At 40.0% G+C, this 24,504-nt stretch overlaps 7 protein-coding genes across 7 annotated transcripts; 3 read left to right on the top strand and 4 right to left on the bottom strand.

Annotated features, from left to right (window-relative positions):
- Positions 1–1,569: 1,569 nt before the first annotated feature.
- LOC115628461 (angiotensin-converting enzyme-related protein) lies at positions 1,570–4,579 on the bottom strand. The gene is made up of 3 exons (XM_030524581.1): positions 3,748–4,579; positions 1,799–3,040; positions 1,570–1,739 (listed from the first exon to the last, which is right to left on the bottom strand). Exons 1-3 carry the CDS (start codon positions 4,382–4,384, stop codon positions 1,702–1,704), a joined length of 1,917 nt encoding a protein of 638 aa, XP_030380441.1. The 5' UTR covers positions 4,385–4,579; the 3' UTR covers positions 1,570–1,701.
- Positions 4,580–6,965: 2,386 nt separating this feature from the next.
- LOC115628530 lies at positions 6,966–9,240 on the bottom strand. Its single transcript, XM_030524691.1, has 3 exons — positions 8,401–9,240; positions 8,123–8,342; positions 6,966–7,407 (listed from the first exon to the last, which is right to left on the bottom strand). The coding sequence occupies exons 1-3, from the start codon at positions 9,215–9,217 to the stop codon at positions 7,197–7,199; spliced, it is 1,248 nt and encodes a 415-aa protein (XP_030380551.1). The 5' UTR covers positions 9,218–9,240; the 3' UTR covers positions 6,966–7,196.
- An 889-nt stretch (positions 9,241–10,129) lies between these two features.
- LOC115628535 (adenylyltransferase and sulfurtransferase MOCS3) lies at positions 10,130–11,632 on the bottom strand. Its single transcript, XM_030524697.1, has one exon. It carries the CDS (start codon positions 11,596–11,598, stop codon positions 10,231–10,233), a length of 1,368 nt encoding a protein of 455 aa, XP_030380557.1. The 5' UTR covers positions 11,599–11,632; the 3' UTR covers positions 10,130–10,230.
- A 543-nt stretch (positions 11,633–12,175) lies between these two features.
- Positions 12,176–12,866, top strand: LOC115628515 (39S ribosomal protein L51, mitochondrial). Its single transcript, XM_030524666.1, has one exon. It carries the CDS (start codon positions 12,182–12,184, stop codon positions 12,797–12,799), a length of 618 nt encoding a protein of 205 aa, XP_030380526.1. The 5' UTR covers positions 12,176–12,181; the 3' UTR covers positions 12,800–12,866.
- On the bottom strand, positions 12,841–14,434 carry LOC115628514 (phosphatidylinositol glycan anchor biosynthesis class U protein). The gene is made up of 4 exons (XM_030524665.1): positions 14,264–14,434; positions 13,572–14,196; positions 13,207–13,478; positions 12,841–13,140 (listed from the first exon to the last, which is right to left on the bottom strand). Exons 1-4 carry the CDS (start codon positions 14,391–14,393, stop codon positions 12,887–12,889), a joined length of 1,281 nt encoding a protein of 426 aa, XP_030380525.1. The 5' UTR covers positions 14,394–14,434; the 3' UTR covers positions 12,841–12,886.
- Positions 14,435–14,633: 199 nt separating this feature from the next.
- LOC115628500 (U3 small nucleolar ribonucleoprotein protein MPP10) lies at positions 14,634–17,196 on the top strand. The gene is made up of 3 exons (XM_030524639.1): positions 14,634–14,771; positions 14,852–16,565; positions 17,009–17,196. The coding sequence occupies exons 1-3, from the start codon at positions 14,674–14,676 to the stop codon at positions 17,156–17,158; spliced, it is 1,962 nt and encodes a 653-aa protein (XP_030380499.1). The 5' UTR covers positions 14,634–14,673; the 3' UTR covers positions 17,159–17,196.
- A 677-nt stretch (positions 17,197–17,873) lies between these two features.
- LOC115628488 (ribosomal L1 domain-containing protein CG13096) lies at positions 17,874–20,314 on the top strand. The gene is made up of 2 exons (XM_030524616.1): positions 17,874–19,382; positions 19,466–20,314. Exons 1-2 carry the CDS (start codon positions 17,919–17,921, stop codon positions 20,189–20,191), a joined length of 2,190 nt encoding a protein of 729 aa, XP_030380476.1. The 5' UTR covers positions 17,874–17,918; the 3' UTR covers positions 20,192–20,314.
- The last annotated feature ends 4,190 nt before the right edge of the window (positions 20,315–24,504 follow it).

Below are 24,504 nucleotides of genomic sequence, written 5' to 3'. Positions count from 1 at the left end.
ATGCATATTTCGTAGCATATATCAAAAATATTGTATACAATACTTATTGAATGCATTAACATAACGATATATTGAAAAACTTTTTGTATAAACGCTAGGAACAGGCTTGAAGAATGTGTGTGCATTTATTTTGATACACAGACATGTTAACATTTATATTATTGGCAATAGTTTTTAAATCAAACTAATTATTGAACTAACTGTATAATTGATTGATAAATTAACAAACGACGATGAAATATCATGATGTATCATGCAATGAAAAATGAAACGATGATCGGATCGATACAATAAATATCACTTTAAATATCACTCATTCGGTTTTATAATTTCGAATCCATTTGCACTGAGAATCAAACTTTATTTTGTGAAAGCTCTTCATAATGCATTCATAAATCTATCAGTTGACACCTTTTCCAGTTTTTTATATTTCGTAATTTCAGATTAATATTGAAATCAACAAGTTAAATGATATTCTACCTGTGGAGATAATAATGGTGTACTCATCAGGTAGGACAGTGGAAAATTTTTCTACATTCAATTTGGTTCTTTCAAATATGTCTTTATAAACAACAAGTTTTCGGTCAACCAATATTTCTGAGCACATAGTTTGTATCTTAATTATGTGGTATTATGTTCTGACCAATTTAATCTCAACATTATTATCTGTGTCCTTTAAAAAAGAAGCCTAGGATTAGCACACTAAACACAATATACACTTAAACTGTGTATGATAAGTAAATTCAAATAATTGCCAGATTATGAAATAAAAATATTGTGAGGGTGTTAAAAGGACATGAATACCAAATATTGCAATTCCAGCTCTTATATAGTAATTCCTAAGATCTTTGCAGTCATTCAGGCATAACATCATCATACTGATAAAAAAAAATGCATTTCCTCTGGGTCTTCCACTCCGCATTCTATTTTCTACTCACTAGAATTCCATTTTACGTTTATTTTTGCCATAAATTTGCTTTAAAACTAAAGACTGTTAAGATTTTATTGTCGGTCCCTTAGTTAGACCCCAAAAATGTTGTGCGGTAATGACTCGAATAGATTTATTTTGGAACAGGAGTTACTCATTTTATTCTTTAAACACTCGTAAACAGTAATCCTTTAATCGTATTAACTAGAGTCTTGAAGTTTACACAAAATCAAGATTTCACACAATCTTCTATGAGACCATTAGTTATCCTGTTCCCTCGTGATACAAATCAATAAAAAGCAGAGTGAGCTTCCACATCTTGTTTAGGCGATTGTTTTTGGTGTCAAGGACTCAGATCATATCTGAATCAGCTCCGATGTGGAATAGATATGTAGCCCCGAACCCATCACTTGTGCACACTTATTTGAAGAAACAGGCGATAATAAGGAGGTTACAGATCATCTCAACAAGGCAATTTAACAGATCATCGCGAGATGACACGTCTGCCCCAAATTTATAATATATAGGATTGTAATGTGAAAGCATATACTCGCAGCTATATTTAGAGTCCCAATGGTTTCTTAAATCAGAAAATGCTCAATGGCTTCATTTCGTGTTTTTTCGTTCGATTGAAATTAAAATACAGTTGATATGCGTTCTTTTATTTCTCGTACAAAAATTAAACAAATGTATTTCGAATGTAATTTCTGCAAAAACATTCTGTCAAGTACTTAATTATTAAAATCTATGAAATAGTCAGAGTCTTATTTGAATCATGTGCTGAAGGGTCCGCAGCAATCGCTTGGAATTTCTGTAAAAGAGAAATTAAACATTTAACACATTTATATTAAAAGTTTATTCCATACTCACTATTAGTATCAGGCCAGCCCAGGGGCACGTTAAGGCGGCTATTTTCTCGCTTCAACCATTGATACAGCGGATCAAAGTATTCCAAAAGGGCAGCGGGATTCATTTCGGATTCGCCAGTAAACTCAAGCAGCGCCTCCTTCCAATGCTTCGACTTTCCCAGCGAGAGGAACCGTTGAAAGGCTCTGCCGGCTTCTTTGCTGCCAAAGATGTCGCAGTTGTCAAGTGTAAGACGATTATCTCCTGGCACATACTGCCCAGCCAAACGACATAGTCCTTTATGAAACTGGAATTGGAAAATGTGGGCAGCAAAGTAGCGCAGATATTCCACATCCGCATCCACGTGGTACTTGGCAGTGGGATCGAAGTCGCTATTGGTACGCACTACGGGCGGTTCAACTCCACCAAATTCCGAGCGCATTTGCCAAAAAGCGCAGTTCCATTGAGACTCTTCGATCTCGCCCCGAAACACGGCATAGCGATACTTGTCCATGGTATACCCAAACGGTAGGAACGCAATTTTCGACAGCGCTTGCTTGAACAGCTCATTGATGCGACTGCGCTCATCGAGTCGGCCACTCGGGATCAGCCCGATGCTCTTCAGATGCTTGGCTGACATCACCGACAGTGCTACAACATCGCCGACAGCCTCGTGGAAGCCAGGATTGGGCGCGTCTCTGAATATTGCCGGCTGCTCCTCATACTGTAAATAGTATTGTATGTGTCCCAGCTCATGATGCACCACATACAGATAGTGCGTGGAGACTTCTGTGCACATTTTAATGCGCACATCGCTGTCCTGATACAGATCCCAAGCGGACGCATGGCACACTACTTCGCGGTCCTCGGGTCGCGTTAATAAACTCAAGTTCCAAAAGGTTGGCGGCAATGCGCGCATCCCCAGCGACTGAAAGAATTCATCACCCAGTTCGAACAACTTCCGGACGCCATACTCCTGCCGCTCCATCTCCGCCTGAACATCCACGAACTCGCGCTCTGGGTAGGGCGTGTATAGCTCAATGACTTCGTTCCAACTTTGTGCCCACATATTGCCTAGCAGATGCATTGGAATATTGCCCTCGGCGGGTACCACCTCACTGCCATAGTGCTGGCGGAGCCGATAGCGTACGTAGCCATGAATCTGGCGGTAGAACGGCAGGAGAGCCCTATATGTGGCATCTAGCTGACGTTCAAAGTCCGCATCTTCATAGAAATGGATCCAGTAATCGGCATATGAGCGGAAATCTGTAATAAAATGCAATTTCGAAATCTAGAGCCAATCACACACTACTAATCATTCGTAGCAAGCAATTAATTATTGCAGTCCCAAACTGAATTCAACATATAAACTGAATATGTAGCCGTTCCGGAATCGTTAATCAAAACAAAAAAAATCACAATCAAGTATAATAGTAATCAAAACCGATACTATGAATTTTCAAAAATCAGTGCTTAGTGCAGTTACTGGAACGGGTAAAATCTCAGTTATTCTGTGTGTGGACATATTTTATATCCAACTAGCGAAAAACCAAGTATTCAGTTTTTCTTGTATTCTTTATGAGAGTATACAAACTAAGTTTGAAGTTATTCGGTTGAAAATTGTAGATTTTTCATACAAACGTTGGAGTCCGTTTTCCCCCCTTTGGAGTTCGAATTTTCCAAAACCCCTTCTTACTGCTCACTTTCAATGTGAGTGGGATCTTTCTGCTTCCTAGCTCTTACCGTTTGGGCTGTGCGTTGTTTGCCAATCAGTCAGTCAGTCAGTCAGGACAAACTATTCTATATATTTTATATATATAGAGATTATCGAAATCGAACAGAACACAAAAACGTCTGTGCCGATTTTTACAGCAGTCTACAGATAGCCAGATAATTGACGTATAAAGATCAGCCATTAGGTCACTATTGCATATCATGCATACATATATACTTATCAGTCTCGCCCTACTCACCCTCTAGTTGCGCAGCTTTGCGAGTCAAGCGCACATACTTGGCAAAGTTGTCCCGCATCGGGGTGCCTGCTTTATCGTACCACTCGCGCCAATACCAGGCCAGCTCCTCCGCATCTCGACTGTTTGCCAGGCGCTCCTGCACATGCGGCTCTAAAGTGAGGGTACAATTGGTGCGATCGATGTAGGAGCAGACCGTGGTTGTGGCATAATTAGACTGCATGCTGGTTATCGCATTCTGTAGCTCTAAATAGTCATCCTCATCTAGAGCTTCCGCACCCAAATTGGACAGAAAACGTGCTTGTCTGCGAATAGTCGCATTCCCGCTGCTCTGATAGCCACCCTCTTTGATCGCCTTTGCCAGCAATTTGCTTTGCCTAGCATTCCGAGCCATCACCGCAACCATCTCTCGCCGATTATCCTCCGTCACATTAGTATTGTACACGTAGGCAGCCAAGTGCTCCTCCCGGCGACGCTGACGCAGCATCTCGTTTTCCTGCTCGAAGAAGCGCTGCACTTGCAGCGTTTCCCCCGCGCAGCTGGCGCTGGGCGCTGAGCATGTTTCGGGCGCTGCTCGAGCATTGGGCAGCAACACCACCAGCACCGCCAACAAGCAGCTACCTGCGATGAAGAAGTGCATGTTTTCTACACTTCACGTCTTTACGATCTCGCAGTTGAAATGGAAATGCGAGCCGATTTGATTACTGAGACGCGCTTATCGGCTGCTCAGCAGCAATCTGGAGCTCTGGGTTCGTAACTTTTGCACTTTGAATTCCTTTTACTTTGTCAATTAGTTTTGCTTTTGCATTTCATTTAATTCTACCAGTCGCTTGCTTTGTTTTGCTTCTGCTCTTCACGCTTTTGTCTTCGAGTCCATGCATTCCAAACATGTGTCGGCCATAAGGCACCGCTACTGCTGCTTTTATGCAACGAATGCGCGCGCATCAACACCAACACACATGCACACAAATACACGCACACACACACCGACTTATCAAGAGCAAAAATGTTGAGAGCGAAAGAGAACAATAAAAGAAATGTTGCACCTGCCGTTTAATCGTCGCTTTGCGCACGGTTTCATGTGTCTCGTGCGGCCGGTAATCAGAGGCTGTCAGCTGTTCAGCTGTTTGCAAATGGACGTCACCTTTATTGCATAGAAACTGTGTACATACATATTTATTTATTTATGTCAACAAACATTGACTGTCGACATAGGAAATATATAAAAATTATAAAAAGCATCTTAAAAGCTAGAAAAGCCTAAGAAGGAGAAATCTAATCAAATTACAATAATATCTAATTAACGCCTCCGACCCAGTGGGGAAATATTATATGCTCTTCGGCTAGATGTGCATTGTATATATGTACATACATATGTATGTACATACATTCACCTATTCATACATACATCTATACATACGTATGTACGTACATCTGCATGTACATATGTAAATATGTACATATATACTATGTTTATTTGTCTTTGCAAATCTAAACAATGAACTAGAAAACAAGAGAGAGAGCAAGCCCGACAGTGAAATACCCTGTACCCAGGTAAACTTCCGTCACTGAGGTATATGCGCCCATAGCAGCAGCAAAAAGAGGAAGAAGAAGAGCGAACTTGTTGCTGCAGTTTGGGGGGGTTGTACTGGCGAGAATTTGTTTTGCTAATAACTTTTCTTAGAATTGACCGAATTGAATAATTTTAAACAACAGTAGATAATTATATATAAATTATGTGTGCAAAGTTTGGTTTAGGTAGCATTTGAAATGTGGATGCTATTGACGAAATTCTGTAGCGGGGGAAGGGGGGAAAATTAAAAAAAAATAAATAAACTCGTCGTTTCTTGGACCTAGGAGAATCTGGATACCAACTTTGGTTGTTCCAGCTTTTATGCATAGTTTCTGAGATGCTTGCGTTCATCCAGACGGACGGACATGTCTAGATCGATTTCTCTCGTCGTGCTGATTCAGAATATATATACTTTATGGGGTCGGAGATGCTTCCTTCTGCATGTTACATACTTTGCACAAACTTAATATACCCTTTTTACTCTACGGGTACAGGGTATAAAAAGAATGAAACGCTAGATTTGCACCGAACTCTTGATATGCTTGTACGCACTTTTAAAAAAATAAGTAAATAAACAAATACGGTGAAAACTCCTTGGCCGGACACTCACGGTCGACAAATCTTTGGCCGCTTAAGGGGATACTTAAATACGTTATACACCGATCGAATCGAAAAAGTGTCCGTCGAAGACAGTGTCCGGATAAAAGAGGAGTGTCCATTAAGAGAGTTTACACTGTAAATATTAAATTAAATTAAAATTAAATTAATAAATTAAAACTAAGTCATACCCTCAAACCGAAGGTATGATCCACATATGATAACCAACTATGTATGCAAAACAAACTTTGTTGCACAAATCGCTACTTTGACAGCTAATCGAATATATGTATGTATGTACATATGTATGTACAAGGGCGTAGGCAGCTTTTACCAAAGGGGGGCGCCAAAAAATTTAAATTTTGATTAAATAATGCACGATGCATTTAAAAAATAATTTATGCATATGATCAATGAAGAAACTTCAACAAATCCAACTCAGTTCCATTCTAAGGCGAAATAGTGCGTTATAATAATGAACGTGTGGTCGACTTTGTATGGAACAGTTTTTTGTAGGGCAACGGCCCCCCTGCCACCCTCCCTGCCAACGCCCTTGTGTATGTATGTATTACATAGTAGCTTATCGTATATTTTTACACATGTATATTTGTACTACATATATATGAATTAGAAAGGGAACAACAAAAACTGATGCCAAGGGATTAGAGAGCTGCATCTGGAAGAAAGACAAACTTGTTCTGCTTCGAGCTTCGAAGAATACGAATACCAAGTTGATTCTAGCTCTTATGCTTTCCGTGATCCTTGCTTTCATTCAGGCAGACGGACATGTATGTAGATATACATGACTATATAGACAGATTTCGTCATAGATTTCCATATGAATGTATATTCGCGCTAAGACCCTTCTACCCTTTGGGTAGCTTTAGATTATTAGCATTTCATTGACATATCAGGACCTTTTAAGTCTGATATTTAAAACCTCGAAATGGTCGATACCTTGAGACGAATCGAAACCTTGCGGTTCACCATCTAATTCTTCAAGTATTTACTTCAATTTCAATCAAAACTGACTAGCCACTATATTATATAATTATCGGTTAAAAAGTGTATATTTCTTAAGTTAAGAGCTCCGAAGTTATTATACACTATTGTTATATATTTTATATGAACATTTAAATATATATTACATTTATAAATATGTATGTAGGTATGTAGAGTTGGTTAATAATAAAGCATCACATGACGTTCAATAAAAATCGTCTAATTTAGAGCATCTGCAATTTTGAATTCTCTGGTTAATGCCGTTGCAATTTTTATATCACTAATAAAAAATATTAAACTTCTTCGCCAACTTTATTATATCACTAAGTTTTTCCATAACTTCCGGTACTCCTTTGTTCTTCGACAAAACAGTGAAGTCGACATCTTTAAAATCATCTGGAATTGTTTTATTGTCGGCTTTTATAACCTTTGTCATAAATATAGCATGGGGAATTTGAATGGGCGCCACACGTTGTACTTCCGCCAGGAAACTGTAAATATATACATATATATGTGTATATTAAATATATATTTGGTTAAGCTTCCTTTTATGTCGCATTTGAGCTGATTATACAGACATTATGCTCAAATATTACATAATATACATATGTTTCTATGTTTATGAAAAACTCCATCATATCATATTTAACAAGAGAGAACGATACAGTCGAGCAAGCCCGACAGTAAAATAGCCTGTACTCTCCACAAAAAAAAAATTTTAATTATTAAAAAAAATTGAATTAATTAATTAATTAATTTAATTAAATTAGAAGATATGTATATGTCTAAATTATGAGTTCAAAATTCCAAGAATTATCGGAGTTAGGAAAAACACGAATTGCGGGGGAGTGGGGCGGTGTATCAGAAAAAAAAACACAAACTCGATCTGCCTAGGGCGTAGGGGAATCTGAATGCCAAGTTTGGTTATCCTAGCTATTGTAATTGCTAAGATCGTTGCGCTCATACAGACAGACGACGGTCGGACGGACATAGCTATATCGACTTGTCTTGTCATCCTGATAAATAATATATATACTTTGTGGGGTTTGCCACGCCTCCTTCTGTGTGTTACATACATTCGCACAAAACTAATATAGCTTTTTACCCTTTGGGTACAGGCTATAAAAATATAGTTATGATAAGCAGAGCTTTCCAGTCATTATGAGATTATATAAATTGTTTTACTTGATATTGTAAAGTACTTACGACTCGTAGCTATACTCATTTGTATCTATGACGCCTGCAATTTCTCGCAACGTCTGAATAAATACATTGTGGTATATTCTCAAAAAGTTATGATAATTCTGCTCCAGGACCGAAGTTTCCACACTCGACATAAACAAGAAGATCAGATCATGAACCAGCGACTCATATTGGGCGATTTGAAAATCAACAATTTTCAACTTAGTCGGCACCCCCACATCGTCTATAAATGATTGATTAGTTCTGGTGGCTATGATTGTTTGGTTTATGGGGATCCTTACCATATTTCACCATCATGTTATTGATCCACAAATCACCATGAACGATAGTCGTAAACGGACCATCATCCACATCTGCACTCTCTTGATAGGCATCAAAGAGTTCCTGCAATTCTTGGACTCTTTTAACATCAATTTCGTTATTATTAGTAATTGTATAGATATCGGCCAAATTTTCTTCATTCATAACATTCTTGGCCTCCGCACTCATGCTGGCATTCATATTGAACTTTTTGAAATATGGTCGCACGAATTTGTTATAGGTCTCCGGTTTTTTCAACCGTAAGGCAATGGGCAAAGCGTGAAACTTAGCCAAGTAGTGTAGGCTGAGAACCGTATGTGCTAAATCGTATGCTTTGTGTCGATTTCCAGGCCTATAGCCGCGAACCGTTAGGTTCTCCTGCACGAGTACTGCATCTCTATCTACAGTAGTTGCTTGCTCATCTAAGGAAATTCTCGAACCGTAGTAACGTGAAAACCCATCGAAAAGTTTCGAAGGCAGGACTCCAACCTCGAGCTGCAACTTTTCCAGCTCTGGTGCCAAATATTTATAGACGGCGTTCTCACTAATGCAAGTGCGTTCGGGCTGGAAGAGCTGCCAATACAGATCGTTGGTAAGCGGGGGCAGTTTCGCAATTAAAGGCAGTTCCTCTACGCTGCCATGGTCTCGGACGATTTTGGCATTGATAGCCAGCATAATACTTCCATAGTTATCGCCAGGTTTGGTTAAATAACGACTTTCGTAGAGGGATAACTCGGCTCCATCTACGTACGGTCCAATAATTCGGTCCAGGAACTTTATTTCGGGTACTCCGCTCATGATCTAATCAGCACCACTTGCTTACATCGACTGAATAATATTCATACCTAATCAAAACTTCCAGTCAACTTGTATACATTTTGCGATAATGACCTAAGTCATATCAAAATTGTGCCGCGAATCTTCAATTATATGTACATATACTCGTACTATATGTGTCGTTTTGCTATCATTGCGGTCCTTATCTGAATGACTTGCTTTTCGATGCACAAGTCTACATGAATTGATTTCTTTCGGTTAGAGCTAAACGTTAAACCCTTTCAATTGACTGCATACCCTACAAAATAGAATTTTTATTATAACTCTGGATACTATATTTGTTGAAATATATAGTGTTAATATATTTGCCCATTATGTGGCCTTAGGACCAGGGTTCGTAAAATGTGCTCACTACCTGCTGAGAAATTCTGCCGCGGGTATTAGTGGGTCGTTGACGGCAGAGCCCGCGGGTATCGTGGGTTGCTGCCGACAGCAGCAGAATGTCGCCTTAAAAAATATATACACACAAGCATACCAAACGAGCCCTCGGCTTCTGCAGCCCGGCTCGTACGACACTCTTCTGCTGTCGGCAGCGACCCACGGCCGACCCGCACGGCCCATGGCCTCTGCCAGACGGCTCAGACGACACTCTGCTTCAGTCGGCAGCGACTCATGGCGACCCGCGGCAAAATTTCTCGTGTGTCCGAATGAGCTTTGCTCGCATTTTACGAACCCTGCTTAAGACTTTGTTTTTGATAAGTGAAAAGCAACGATGCGACTTTTAAGTGATTAAATCTGTCTAATTGTGATGACTGAGTGCAACTGCCTATTGTTAAAAAAAAATCCTTTTACATTGTCGTTTTTTAAAAATATCAGTTTGTCGAGATAGTTTAATCTTATTTATATACCATTATTATTATTCACTTCGTCTTGTACATACCTCATTTTTGTGTATTTATTTTAATAATATATTTGTATAAATAATATAAATTGAAACATTTCTGAATCTTACTAAATTTACTATCCCCCTATATCTAATAAATTGGAAAACCATTATCCACTTTGTTGCTCCAAGCATGCAGTCCACCAATTACATCCCGTATCGAATGATCTGGATAGCGATTTCGCATGTGCTGAACAGCTATCTGTGAGTCATTTCCACGTCGGCAGAGCACAACAATCGGGAACTCTTTGCTCTCCAGCTGGCTGGAAAAGCGCTTCACATAACTATCGTCCAGGATCTCAGCCAATGGCATATTCACGGCACTGGGCAGCTGGCAAATCTCAAACTCTGCCGGTTGGCGCACATCTAGCAGCAGGTGCGGCGCAGACTGCAGCTCCTGATATTCGAACACGTTCAGCCGTTGCTCCGGCTCGAGCAGCTGCAACGGATTGTCCTTGTCGGTGGCGTGCATGCCACAAAATAGCTCATAGTCAATCAGGTCCCTAATAAGCGGTTCCGCAGAGCAAATATGACAATTGGGCCGCTTGGACCGTATTTTTATGTTACGAAACAAATTACTGAATCCATCATATATAAGTAGTCGACCAGCAAGCACTTCGCCAAGGCCCACAATCACCTTGATAGCCTCAAGCGCCTGCAATGCTCCAATAGTCCCGGTTATAGCGCCCAAAACGCCGCCGTCGCCGCAATTCGTCACAGCCTCGGGCGGCGGAGGCACGGGATAAATACACCTATAGCAAGGCCCATCAGCTCCATAATTGTACACAGTTAACTGGCCGTCCATCTTCAGGGCGCTTCCCGACACCAACGGCTTGCCCAGCATAACGCAGGCATCGTTCAGCAGATACCGAGTGGGAACATTGTCACTGCAATCGAGTATGACGTCATAGGCACGAAGTACGGAGAACGCGTTTAAACTGTTCAGCAACCGCGTATGGCACTTAATCTGGCAGCTTGAGTTTAGCTCCAGAAGTGCAATACGCGCCGAATCCACCTTTGACATGCCTTCCTTCTTTTCTGAATGCAGGGTTTGTCGGTGGAAATTATTGCGCTCCACTATATCGTAGTCAACCAGACCAAGTCTGCCACAGCCTGCTGCAGCCAAATACTGGGCAGCGGGACAGCCCAAGCCACCCATGCCCACAATAAGCACAGCGCTGTTTTTAAGCTTCAGCTGCCCCTGCACACCAAAACCGGGCAGTATAAGCTGGCGACTGAATCGGGCAATGTCATCATTCGTCAGATGGGTGTGTACCTCAGCCTTTTCTTCATGCTCCTGCTGCACAACCGCCGAGTCCGGATCATTGCCACTTTGTTGTGCGTGCAACTGCTCCAGGTCCTGCAATTGCTGTTCTTTGGTGTAAAGCGCAGCCCGCAATTTTGCAATCTCACTTCGCAGTTCTTCAATATCCTGTTTCTGCAAGCTCAAGTTATCCATTGAGAAAACTACGTTCAAGCAACCTGTGAGAACCTTTGATGCAATAGCGATGACAAAACATTAAATCAAAATCGGCACACAGTGGTGGAACCATCGCCCATCATTTATTTCTTTAAGATATTGCCAAATACCCGAATTCAACGAAGAATTAAATTGGTAGAATTGAATTTTTAATGAATGAATTTTAATATATTTATATTTTTTTAAATTTATAGATTTTTTTTGCACATTTTAAAATTGATTCTATTTGAAGAGTTTGTCTGGTTTTTATAATCGTTTACTTTTTAATGAATTAATTAATAAATATTTGAAAGCATAGATTTGATTTTTGATGGCTTGACGACATGGTGACATTAAGCTATAAACGTTAAATATCTTTAATATATTTGTGTACTTTTTCGACTATACAGAGACTATATTTGAAAAATTGGAAATCAAAATAAACCTTCGAAGTCAAACGCTGAACGCAGAGTATGGGTAAATAATAAGCATATTTACATATTTGTAAATCAGCTATTTGTGATGACCGTTTGTGGAAATGTTACTAATCTAAAATAACATGCAGGAATACCACCATTGTCTGATGTTACACGAAACTGACCCACTGTGCCGCGTTCTTATCGATGGGTCACAGCATTCGATAAATATCGGTATTTCTCGGCGTGCTCTTTCTGCGTGGTGTTTACAATTATCTAATCATAGCCGCACAATGTCCTGGTTAAGCGGAATATTGCAAAAGGTGTGCAGACCGGTTTCTGCTGCTGGAACCGTAAGCGTACGTCAGCTGTCGCATGCCGAACGCCGCGCTAATGGACCGACCGTGCGACGCTATGGCTACAAGGAAAAGCTGCTGCAAGGCGGTCTGCTCCCACATTTTGACAATGGACAGAAACTTCCAATGCCAACATACAGGCCTAAGAATGCATGGTCGCAGAAACGCGCTCTTTTTGGCCAAAACGATTACATAGACATCTTGGGCACTGAACGACTGCATCCAACGCGTGTGCTCTACTCTGTGCCCTCCTGGCTGCGTGGAGTTTCAGGCAACGAGTATCAGGTACTGTTGCGTAAACGGCGTATTCTCGAGAAGACTGTAGCACCTTTGGCACGACCCACCAAGTGGAAGCAGATGGAAAAGCGTATTCTTTACTTGTATAAATTCCTTAATCGTAAGACAAAGACGGGATACTCGAAGCAGTAATTCGCAGACACATGGGAACTGCGGCATATTGCTGAATAAAATGTGTTTGTTTTTTGTTGTATTTTAATTTGAATGTGTTGTCATTACTTATTCTAGCAGTATCCGTGCCTCCTCGCCATTGATAATGATCTTTTGGCCGTTGTACAGACAAAATTCGTGTTTAACATGTGCGAACAACAAGTCTGTGATCAGAAAAATTTGGCCGGTGGAAAAGGCCAAGGTAGCGCCAAAGTAGAAATTTGCATTGGCCGAGCCGGCGTATATCCAAAGATGCCAAAGGGCACCCATCATGACAAGCGTGATGAGAAAGAAGGCAAAGACCACAAATCCGTGTGACATATCTATACGAACACAATAAGAAGTGGGGCTTAGGTCTGAATTTCAAAAACTAGCATTCATCTACTTACATTTCCAGCAGCGTCGCCACAGTGGTAGCAATGACAAATAAAATCCTACATCGCCCAGACTTGGATATGCACGGAAAACGGCCATGAGAGCTATGAGCACTGTGGCCAGAAGCAACGGCTCCTTGCGCAACTTAACCGCCAATGGAACGAGATATAAAACGGTGGCATTGAGCTGGAATGTGATGAGGAACATGGTGCGAAAATGTTCAAACATTTCGGTAAAGAAGTACCAAAAAAGTCCAATATTTGGCTGCAAATCCCGAAAGTGAAAGCTGCAAATAGAAGAGGGACTCGATTAAATAGCAGTGCCAATTGACATATGTATATAGATTCAACATATAAATGTATGTATCGTGTGTACTCACATGAAACCTAACGTTCCATCCAAAAAATTCCAACTGTTCATGACCAAAAAGTTGGCCCCAGCCATGGCCATACAGCAGGCCACAAAGAGCGTGAATATGCTTACGCCCGCGCAAATGGAACGGCGTGCAAAAATCAGTAGCAGAGGCGCGATGAGCACGGCGGGATAGAGACTTCGAACGGTCTCAAAGGAGAGCAGTACCAGACAAAACAAGAGCTGGCGCTTCATTAGCGAATACAATAACAATGCGAGTATTAAATTACTAAATACTGTAGAAGTTAATCCGATGCAGTTCATCACAGTCAGAGGGTTGAACAGATATGCAATAAGAACAAGCTCCGCTATATCGTATTTATCATCCTCGGTGTACTGAAGCTCGCCAGTATCTTTGGCATAGTTTTTGAGCTCGGAGCGCTGTTGTTGTAATTTTTGTTGCACAAAATTTGAGCTCATTAAATGCAGAAGGGCAGCGGTGGACAAGTCCAGAAGAATGTAGAGTAATGGCAGGAACTCCGGGTAACTTGTGAAAATGGTGGACATGGCTCTGAGTAGCAATGGCGTCTCATGCACCAAATCACCACCATAGGGATCAATACCATGCTGCAACAAATAAACGCCTTCTTGCACTGAGCAGAAGGGTGTAGGCCATAAATCTGTGTGCATATGCATGTACATCAGAGCAATTTAACTTACTGCGTTTATATGAGTTTAAAGGCGTTGCAAATTCCACACGATTTGATATTAGACCGGCAAGTGGCGTGCGACTAAAATAAAGGCGCACGGCACCGCCCAAAATCAGCAACTTGTAACACCTAAGGTCCATCGTCAGCTCCCTTTTCGTATAATATTAAATAAACGCGTTTAATACACAATAAACATTCTTTTCTTTTTATTTGCAGGCGGCTGCCGCAGCAGCTGACGATAAGTGATAGTGGTGGCAGATCGAACCTATCGATAATAGCACTATATTAGCGATATATGCTAGCTAGAAAAAAGTGTAAGCTGCCATCACAAATTGTTGTTGTTTTGATGTGTTGCATTCGATTTACTTGCCTAAGACATTTTTAGTTTGTTTAAGATTTAAAAAATAGATTTGCAAAAAAATGAGTACCGCAAAAAAGAAAATAAAGAAACCTAACGTTTACAAGGAAGTTGCGGCCAGCTTTGAGCAACTTACTAAGCATGCAGAGCACTTTCTCAAGTTTGTTTATTAAAATCGATCACTTCCACGTGTTCGGAGTCAAAACTTAAGAGATACATATATGTATGTTTTATTTTTAGGCCGCAGCCGGAAAAGTGCAATGCCATAAAGGACCTCATACAACAAACATATGCTATCAGTATAAGCGGAGATGACGAAAACAAGAAGGAAATACTGCCGGAGCTTGTACTTGAAGATATGGACGAGGAACAAATTTGGCAGCAGTTGGAAATCCGCAATGAATTAGTTTTGGCTCAGCTGATCAAGCAAACTGCGGAGTTAACGGCTTTGAAGGAGCAGCATCTTGGCATTGAGTTGGAAGAGAATGAAGACGAGGAGCAGGAAGATGACGAGGAGGAAGAGGAGGAGAAGCAAGCCGAAGAAAAGGCACAAAAACTAAAATCAATGCCAGCTCCTGGAAAAGAAACAAAAACTAGCAAGAAGATTCGCAGTTCGGTAGTTGACGATGAGTTCTTCAAGTTGAATGAAATGAAGCAGTTTTTAGAACAAGAAGATGCTAAAGAAATGCGCAGACTCAAAAGCAAATCCCAAGTTGAAGATGTTGAGGGCGTCGACTTCTTTTCATCTGGTTGGGGAATGGGTGAATCTGATGATGAGGAAGAGGAGGGAAATGCAGACTATCGAACTTTCTTTGGCGAATCTCAACGGGAAACGCTAAGTCCGAGGGTCAAGCAACGGGACTTTTTCAACGAAGATGAAAGCGATGATGCAGACCCAGAAGCAGATGATTTAGAAAGTGAGGAAAGAACGACAGAAGTAGTTAGCACTGATGCAAAGAAACAGCAGCATATGCCAGATGATCAAACCAGTGAAATTGATGATGCCGATTTTGTGACTAGGTCAGGCATTGAACCAGCTGACGATTCCGAATGTGACGATAATGAGGACGACGACAATGATTCAAATAGTGATGACCATACTGACTCACAAGCCGCGCAGTCGTCCAACGATCTGCGTGAGGCACGTCTGATGCAGCGTATACGGGACTATGAGGAAATTGTGCTTGGAGAGAAACCTTGGCAACTGAAGGGCGAGGTACAGGCTGCAAATAGACCGCAAAATTCACTGCTTGAGGAAATACTTGAATTCGATTCGACAACACGACCAGCAGCGGCCATTACGGAGGAGGATAATAGAACCATCGAAGAAATGATAAAGCAACGCATTCGCGATCGCGCCTGGGACGATGTGGAGCGTACCGTACGACCTGTGCATACTCCACAGGAATATCGTAAGCAGTTGGTGCTCGATCAGGAGAAGTCTAAGGAGTCGCTGGCACAGGTCTACGAGAAAGAATATCAGCGCGAGTTGGACAAACTCGATCCAAATCGTCAGGCTGGCGACGAAAGCAACATTCCCGAGCCGAAAGAGCATCAGGAAATAAGACGTGCTCTACGTACGCTGTTTCTAAAACTGGATGCATTATCCAATTTTCATTTTACCCCCAAACCAGTTGCTCCCGAAATCAAAGTTGTCACTAATACTCCCGCCGTGCAAATGGAAGAAGTGGCACCGGTGGCCGTTAGTGATGCCAAGCTGCTAGCTCCAGAGGAAGTATATCGTGGTCCGAAGCATGCGCCGTTGGGAAAAGAGGAGCGGACGCGTACAGACAAGAATCGTGAACGACGCAAGAAGAAACAGAAGCAGCGAGCCATTAACGCAGCAGTGGAGGCACGGGAGCAAACACGAGCGAAGTTAGGCAAGGCGCCCACACAGCGCCACGCGAATGCTAAACTCCTCAAGAGCATTACCAAGAGCCGCAACGTGCAACAGGTGAGCAGATTATTTTTAAGGCGGACATGTACGATTTTACGATACTTTCCAAACTGCTTCATTAGCTTAGCACCAGGTTTTAAAATAGTCATTATCAAGACATATTGCCTTCTAGGCTTCCTAGAGTGTCTGTTACGATGATCTGATATTTGCAGAGCCGAAAACAATAAGTCTTTGGTTAGTTTAAGGTTGAAAATATAACCATTTTGAGAGGAATGTGTTTTAAATTGGTTAAATTGTTTGTTCTGACCATATTCTAAATTGTTCTGCAAAGGTATTTGCCCTTTCGCTTATAAAGAACAGATTTGAGTTGGTCTAATGTGTGTAAATCGAAAAACTGTTAGGAATTTAATATTATTGGTATTTGGTCATTCATAGGTCGAATTCATAAGGCTAATACTATTGTTGTGATTTTAATAAATTCGTCTTATATTCTTCTATAGATCACTAGCAGCAACGATCAGAGCGCGCTGAAATCGTCAAAGGCTTTCTTCAACAAACTCCAGGACACAACAGCTTCCACAGTTGTTAAAGGCAAAAAACGTCCTGAAAAGAATGCTGGCAGGGCGAATGCAAAAAAGCTAAAACTTTAACAATGTATAAGTATATACATACATATGTATTAAGTTTTCTCTTTCGGTTAACTGTTTTAATTACATTTACTTTGCCAATGCAAACATTTTTTCTATTCATCCAAAACTTTATACCGTGACGTCAAAACGTCGAGGTTCCAGTCACGTGCCGCTCAAATGATGACAGCCATTAAACATGCACACTCATACATATGTATGTATGTATGTACACACATATGCAGCAGGCGACAACTTTGGCTCACATTATCCTTGCACGTATTAGCCGAGCAAGCTGAAGCAGCGAAAATTTTGTAGAAAACTCTAATTTGGCACCATGGGCGCGCTGCCACGCGCAGCCTGTTTGGCTATTGTATTATGTACATATGTAGGTATACATATATGTATACTTGTACATCTGTAGAAGTGTCTACGTATGTTTGAGTGCGTGGGGGCCAAGGACACTTGGCGGCCCAGCATGTTATTAGGCGCGCGTGTCGACGCACTATTGGCTCTATTTTTACAATGTATTTGCTTAAAATAATAAAGCAGACGACTTTGATAGCAGGAATACTCAGTACCATATTGCTAACTCCTGCATTGAGTTTTCATAGTTTTAAACTGTGCGCCTACCTGTGACTTGGCAGCACTGTAACTTATATGGTCTCGATAGTTGGAACTTAATCGATAAAATTGTTGGCGCGATAGACGCACATACTAGTACCACATTTGCACGTGTTGTTTTGTTCCGCCGAGTTTCAATTCTTAAATTCAAAGCTCAGAAATGGTAAAAGTACAAAAACCCTTGCCTAAATCTCTAAGCAAACAGCATGAAGGCAAAGGCGTTACTAAGAAGAAGCAGAATGTGGACAAAGTTAAAGCGGCGCTGGCTACAGAATCGAAACCACCGGTAGCTTCCTCCTTGTTAAAAAAGAAGATAGTGAGCGCAAATAACCCCGTGGAAGTGTCGAAAAAGGCACCAACAAAGTCTGTCAAAACAACATTGCCTGCCAAACAAGCGGTTGAAAAAAAGGCGAAAGCCATTAAAAGACCACTAATTTTAGCACCACCAGAGTCGCCTTCGGCTACACCACCTATAAAAAAGAATGAAGTCCAGAAGAGTGCTAAACAGGCAAAAGCAACCACAAAACCACAGGTTTTGGCACCACCTGAGTCACCTGTCGTATTGAGTACCAAAAAGAATCAGAAGGCCACTAAACCAGCAAAGGTAAATAAGGAAGACAAGCCACTAAAGCAAGTGGAAACAGCAGATAAATCCGCAGCGTCCAAGCCTGCCAAAAATCAAACGAAGGCCGTTGCAGTCAAATCGCAGAATGTTGTTAAAAACGGAAGTGCAAAGAAGGCAAAAGAACTGAAGGAAGTCAAGCCACTAAAGCAAGTGGAAACAGCAAATAAATTCGTAGCGTCCAAGCCTGCCAAAAATCAGACGAAAGCCGTTGCAGTCAAATCGCAGAATGTTGTTAAAAACGAAAGTGCAAAGAAGGCAAAAGAACTGAAGGAAGTCAAGCCACTAAAGCAAGTGAAAACAGCAAATAAATCCGTAGTGTCCAAGCCTGCCAAAAATCAGACGAATGCAGTTGCAGTCAAATCGCAGAAAGTTGTTAAGAAGGCAAAAGAACTGACCAAGACAAAGAAACCAATTGTCGGCAAGAAAATTTACAAGGGTCGTTTTAATAAAAACAAAAAGGGTAGCAAAGTCAGCAAGGGAAGCAAGAAGATCGAAAAGAAAAACAAAGAGGAGCTTCAATACGATTTAAAACTTCTTGATATTGAACAATTTAATGAAATCGTCTGCAAATCAAAAGTGCAAGCCATTGTAGAGGCGCTGAAAACTCAAGCAGCCGCCGAGGTTCAAAAACAAAAGTCGACATCTATTTTCAGCGACTTTCGTTATCTGCTGCAAGTATGCAGCTTCAAAATAGCCAGCTGTCCGAAGCGGATGGTCAAGCTAAATCTGAATCATTCGCTGGTTGGTGAAAACGATGATGTAGCGCTCATTGTCACTGATTTGCAACGCGGAGCCCGCTTTGAATATGAGCCGACCAAGCAGCACTATGAGGACTTGTTGCGTGAGTTAGGTGTGGAGCAGCGCCTGAAGGTGGTGCCCTTCAATCAGCTGCGACAGGAGATGGGCACGTATGAGGCAAAGCGCAAATTCGTTAACAGCTATGATTATTTGCTCTGCGATGGACGTATCTCGGGTCACGCGACTGCATTCCTTGGCCAGGTAACTTAAAACGCATAACTACAATAATATTCCAATTATCACAATTTTTAATATTTAATTTATCAACGTTTTCTATTTTACAGTGTACGCAGAAGCCACGCAATGTGCTGCACGCCGTCCATCTGACCAAACCAGAAAATATAAAAGCAGAAATTACACGTGCCCTCAATCGCACTGCTTACAGACAATTAGAGAAGGGCGATTTAACTTCCATTCCGATTGGCAATCATGAACATAGTTCTGCGCAGCTAGCGGAGAATATTTTGCTTGTCACGGAGCAATTGAAACGCGTATATCCTGGTGGGTTGGCCAACGTACGATCGCTGTTTATTAAAATAGATATTGCGGGTACCTCCGCCCTGCCGCTGTATATAAGCATGTGCAGTCCCCCCGAGACACCGTATGTTGTGGGACCAAAGGAGCAGCGGATGTTAAAGATGAAGCAAGAAGCTAATGCAGTTCTAGGCAATTTTACACTCACTAAGGATGCCGAGTTCGTCAAGCTGAATAGTACGCAGAGAAAACGCAGAATTGAGTTGCAACAGAAACGCGCCGAGCTGTTGGCTGCTGAAAAGGACGATGAAGAAGACAACGCTGTGCCCTCAAAGAAGGCGCGCAGTGACCCTGCAACCCAAGTAAAAGGCACGACTGCAAACGAAAGCAATAAAAACGTCGAACAGTCTAAACAGAAGGAGGATGATGAAGAGGAAGACACAGATAGTAATGCCGACAATGTCGAGTTGGATTCCAGTGATCAAGAAGGCGATGACGACGACGAAGGTGAAGAAGTTGACGAAGATGAGGACTAGAAGAAGTAAGAAAAGGAATTTTCATTAAATTTGAAACATTCAACTTAGGATTGTATAAGTTTTAATATCCAATGCACTTCATAGCCATGATTAAAATATTTTTTACTGCATTAAGTAAACACATTTGATGAGAAATTTCTTGGGCGGTAAGCATCGCGGACGTGTGTGTCCATACAACGCATCGAAATTAATCCATAAAAATGAATAGATATGCATATATATCTATTGATATTGTTCTGCTACAAGGATGATAAAAACAAATGGTTTATGCACAATTTGCATTTACACGTAATTTTATGGCTATTGGAAACATGGCCCTGACATGCAAACTTGCATATTGTAGCATTTAATTCCAATGATTTTTTTAAACATTTATTAGCATACATACATAAATACAATGTAATGTAATGATTGTTCAAAATAATTTAATGGCTGTAACTTCTATTAATTTGAGCAACTTCTATAATTCTTGTAAAAATTTTAAACTTAAATTGTTCTTATTTACCGACGTTTAAGTGTCACAAAAACAGAACAATCCCGTGCCCCTTGAAGCTCTTAGTTTTGAAAATACTGGAAGAGTAAGATTGATAAATATTAATAAGCTATGCAGGCATGAACTAGGTAATACTACTATATTACACAAAATTATTACTGTTTTGTATTTAGGAGTTCCTCTCTATTAAACGCTTAATGCTCAAAAAAATGTCGCTTCAAGTCAAAGCAAATGCCAACAACCTTTGGCATGCTTTTGTGGCCATAAAACCAAAACTATGCACTAACTACTTGGCATTTGCGCCACGGGTGTTTCTCCAAAGTGAAATGCACTTTATGGGGGGATGCTTTGAGAAGAAGGATAATAAGACGATCAAAGCTTTATTCCCGCAGGCAATGCAGATACATACATACATACCTACATATATGCATGCCATAATAAGTGGTTACAGGGAAATGCTTTCCCTATTTGCATATGTTTGTATGCACAAAAAGCTCTACTACTTAATGGAGTCTACATAAACTTAAGGCGTGGAATTTGCTAACTTTAAGATTACCTTTTAAATGCTTTTGGGTTTTGGACAGTACAAGCTTTAATTATTCATCTGGCTTAGTAAATATTTTGGCTTGAATAATGGAATGAAATTGTCTTATAGAGATAACTTGATAAAATGTCCCTTTTAATTACACTAATAGAAACAAATATAGACTGCTAAAGTCCTGCGTCCCTGCCTCACTAAGTATGCAGGCTCTGCGAAGCCCACGAAAACAAGGTGCACTTCCCACTCTCTCATTTAAAATTATTGAAATTCAAGAATAAAGTCCTGTCGAATCGCATTTTTAGGGCCTATTAACCCAGGTGCCAAGTTTTACTTTAATTGCCCAACTTCAAAGAAAGTTAAAGCAATAAATGGAAGCTCCGCCCACGCTCTGGTAGCAGCTGTTGTTGTTGTTGTAATTTAGCTGAACAGCTCAAATGACAAATGCAATAAATTATTTGAATGAAAAAGTAAATTTAAAAGAGAATTTGTAAAATTATTTTTTAGCGACCTTGCTAATGCGCTAGAAAGTTTAGTTGATGTTGCAGACTTGAGTTCATTTACAAGTATGTTGTTCTAGTTGGTTGTCAAAACCATGAGCCAACTATAGACCTTGAACTAAAATATTTAATATTAAATTAAAGTATTGACTGAACCGGATACGAAGCGTTTTGTGTTGATTAAATGTCTGGTTTTCGACTGAACAATCTCCTGTTATCATTTTAGTAGAATACTTGTATGTATAAGATTTAATACATTTGGGCTGCGGGTATAATAATGAAGGAAGCATTACCCCTTATACTATATAACAGGAAAATAGTTCGCCTCTAAATGAAAATATAGTCAAAATATATAATAATTTCGATAAATAATTATGTACTTTTTGTACAACAATCACCGAAAGTCTTTAACTTGCAGAAGAAAGAGTGGAAGAAGCTATATGCCCATCTATCCAATTGTCTGTTTGGCTAACTAGTGCCGCGTCCAATTTTTATTAGGAGAGTGTAAGAGAGGGAAATAGGCTATATATAATTTTTAAAAACGACTATTAAATACATGAATATTGAAATAATGCACGCACTAAACAAATCAGACGAATTACAAAAATTTGTTCGGTTGTATAGTATAGCCTCACAAATAGACGCAAATTTTCGCTACGCTCTTCTTAGGCGGAACAGACGGAGAAATAATTGTTTATGGATTGTTAGTATTATACTAAATTTTTGGCAGTTGGCGCAGTTAGTTGGGGAATGGGCGAGGAACAAAGTTGTCGATAGTCGGTCACGCTTCTGAGATTAAAAATCACGTTTTGTTTAATGGACAAATGACGCTGACCACGTCGGAAATGGCCGAAAAAAACATAGCAATGCTTTTATCTGCCGCTTTATCATTAGCGGGTCGGGGAGTCGTCCTCATCGTTGTCGGCCCAATGCCTGTCACCGCCATAAAAAGTTGGCCCACAGCGACGCATTTTTGCAGCGCCCGCAATTGTAAGTCGGCAAATATTCATATAAATGTATGTATGTACGTACATATGTACTTACAAATGTATGTCAACACAGCCAGAGCCAGATATATATGTACATAGATTTGTGTATATACACATGTACACATACATATGTATGTATATGTATATGCGCATACAAATGTAGGTTGTTATCAGATCATAAAGAGCGCACTCAAATTTTATCCGTAGCGCCAAATTCTAATTAAGTAGGCGTAATTAGGAATCTGAACAAACGTGCTGATGATAAGACTAGCAAAATAAGTGTAAGTACTTATTATATACATACATACATATGTATGTACATATGTCTGGCTGTCTGACACATGTACAGATGTATAATTCTAGCCCAATATTAATGCTTTAACCAAACCATTTCAATGCGCATAATTATGAGTGGAGATGTGCCTGCCACCAACAATTGTGGACTACATTTAAATGTTCAACAGAAACCTTTAAATCAGCTTTAACTCAACTTCTTGAAACGCAAATGAATATTTTATCAACCGTCCGACATCGTTTGACTCACTTAGGTGCTATTTGGGAAAGCATACATTTTTCACAGCTAGCTCAATTTTGAGAGTTGGTGTTCCCTTTTGGTTTTCAGGACTGAAATGTACAACCGAGATAAAAGTAAGAATTATATGTTGCCTTTTTTTATTGATCAGTACGCTTAGAGTATGATTTGAAAGTTTACTCAACTTATAGTACGCTGGTAATGGGGCCTCTACAACATTATGTATTATTCATCTAAATACAAAATAATACACCTGAGAATATTATAGTCGAAAAAGTCCGACAGTGGAATACATGTTACAAACAAAATAACCGAATCAAAAAGAAAAAAAAATTAGCCTATTGTCCCGGGTTGTGGATTAGACGATTTCTTTTCTTAGTATTAACCGCAAGTCGGTTAATGATATTAGAATATTAAAAATTACACACGAATAAATTAGTTAATTTACGATTATCTTTGGAATTCAGTATTGACAGTATTGACTGAATTCTTTAATGGCGTGAAGAGGACGAAACGGTAAAAATTAAAAAAATCTAGTGATATGTAGGAATTGTTATATGTTGGTTTAGCCTTTTTTGAAATACGGGCGTTTTTCGATCGATTTATTTCTTCTCTCTAATAGATACATACTACATATATACTTTATAATACATACACTCTCTTTGTCATTCCTGTGCAGGGTAGAAAAACTATAACAAGTCAGGAGTAAAAAAATAAAAACATGAGTTGTCCCTTTTGTGATATATATAGTAAATATATATAGGAATGTATTATTATAGGTATTTATACACATACTCTTATAGTATAGCGTTGACGGCGTATATTGCCGATAAGCTTTGAATCATTACTATACTGGAACTGGTGCCGTTCACTACGCATAATTCAATATTTTTGTGTTTTCTTTGATCTTTAAAAAATTATGGAGAATATTGTAATTCGTACCCACGGCAGGTATTGTAATAATATAATATCGACTTGTTTTTAATAAAATGTCATTGCTTTAGCTTGAAGTGCAGGAGTTCAGCAAAGCAAGAGCACATTGTAGAACCTCTTAGGAATGCTGGCAACCAAGAAAAAAGGAATACGTCCACATAACTCTTCGCTGACTCGAATATACACATGCCTCGGAATCGAAAAATCAAAGTCGAATGCTAGAGTCAAGGATGCCTTAATCTTTTTCTTAGTATACCAAGTCTAAAGTCAAGTCATTTAAAATAATAAAATGTACGAGCACTGCGATTTTTTTTTTTTTGTTACGTCT

Source organism: Scaptodrosophila lebanonensis, unplaced genomic scaffold (genome assembly GCF_003285725.1).
Source record: "Scaptodrosophila lebanonensis strain 11010-0011.00,11010-0021.00 unplaced genomic scaffold, SlebRS2 tig00000118-arrow-arrow-pilon, whole genome shotgun sequence".
In the NCBI taxonomy this organism is placed as follows: domain Eukaryota; kingdom Metazoa; phylum Arthropoda; class Insecta; order Diptera; family Drosophilidae; genus Scaptodrosophila; species Scaptodrosophila lebanonensis.
Note: the sequence above shows the minus strand (reverse complement) of the source record. Positions and strands in the feature narration are given on the sequence as shown.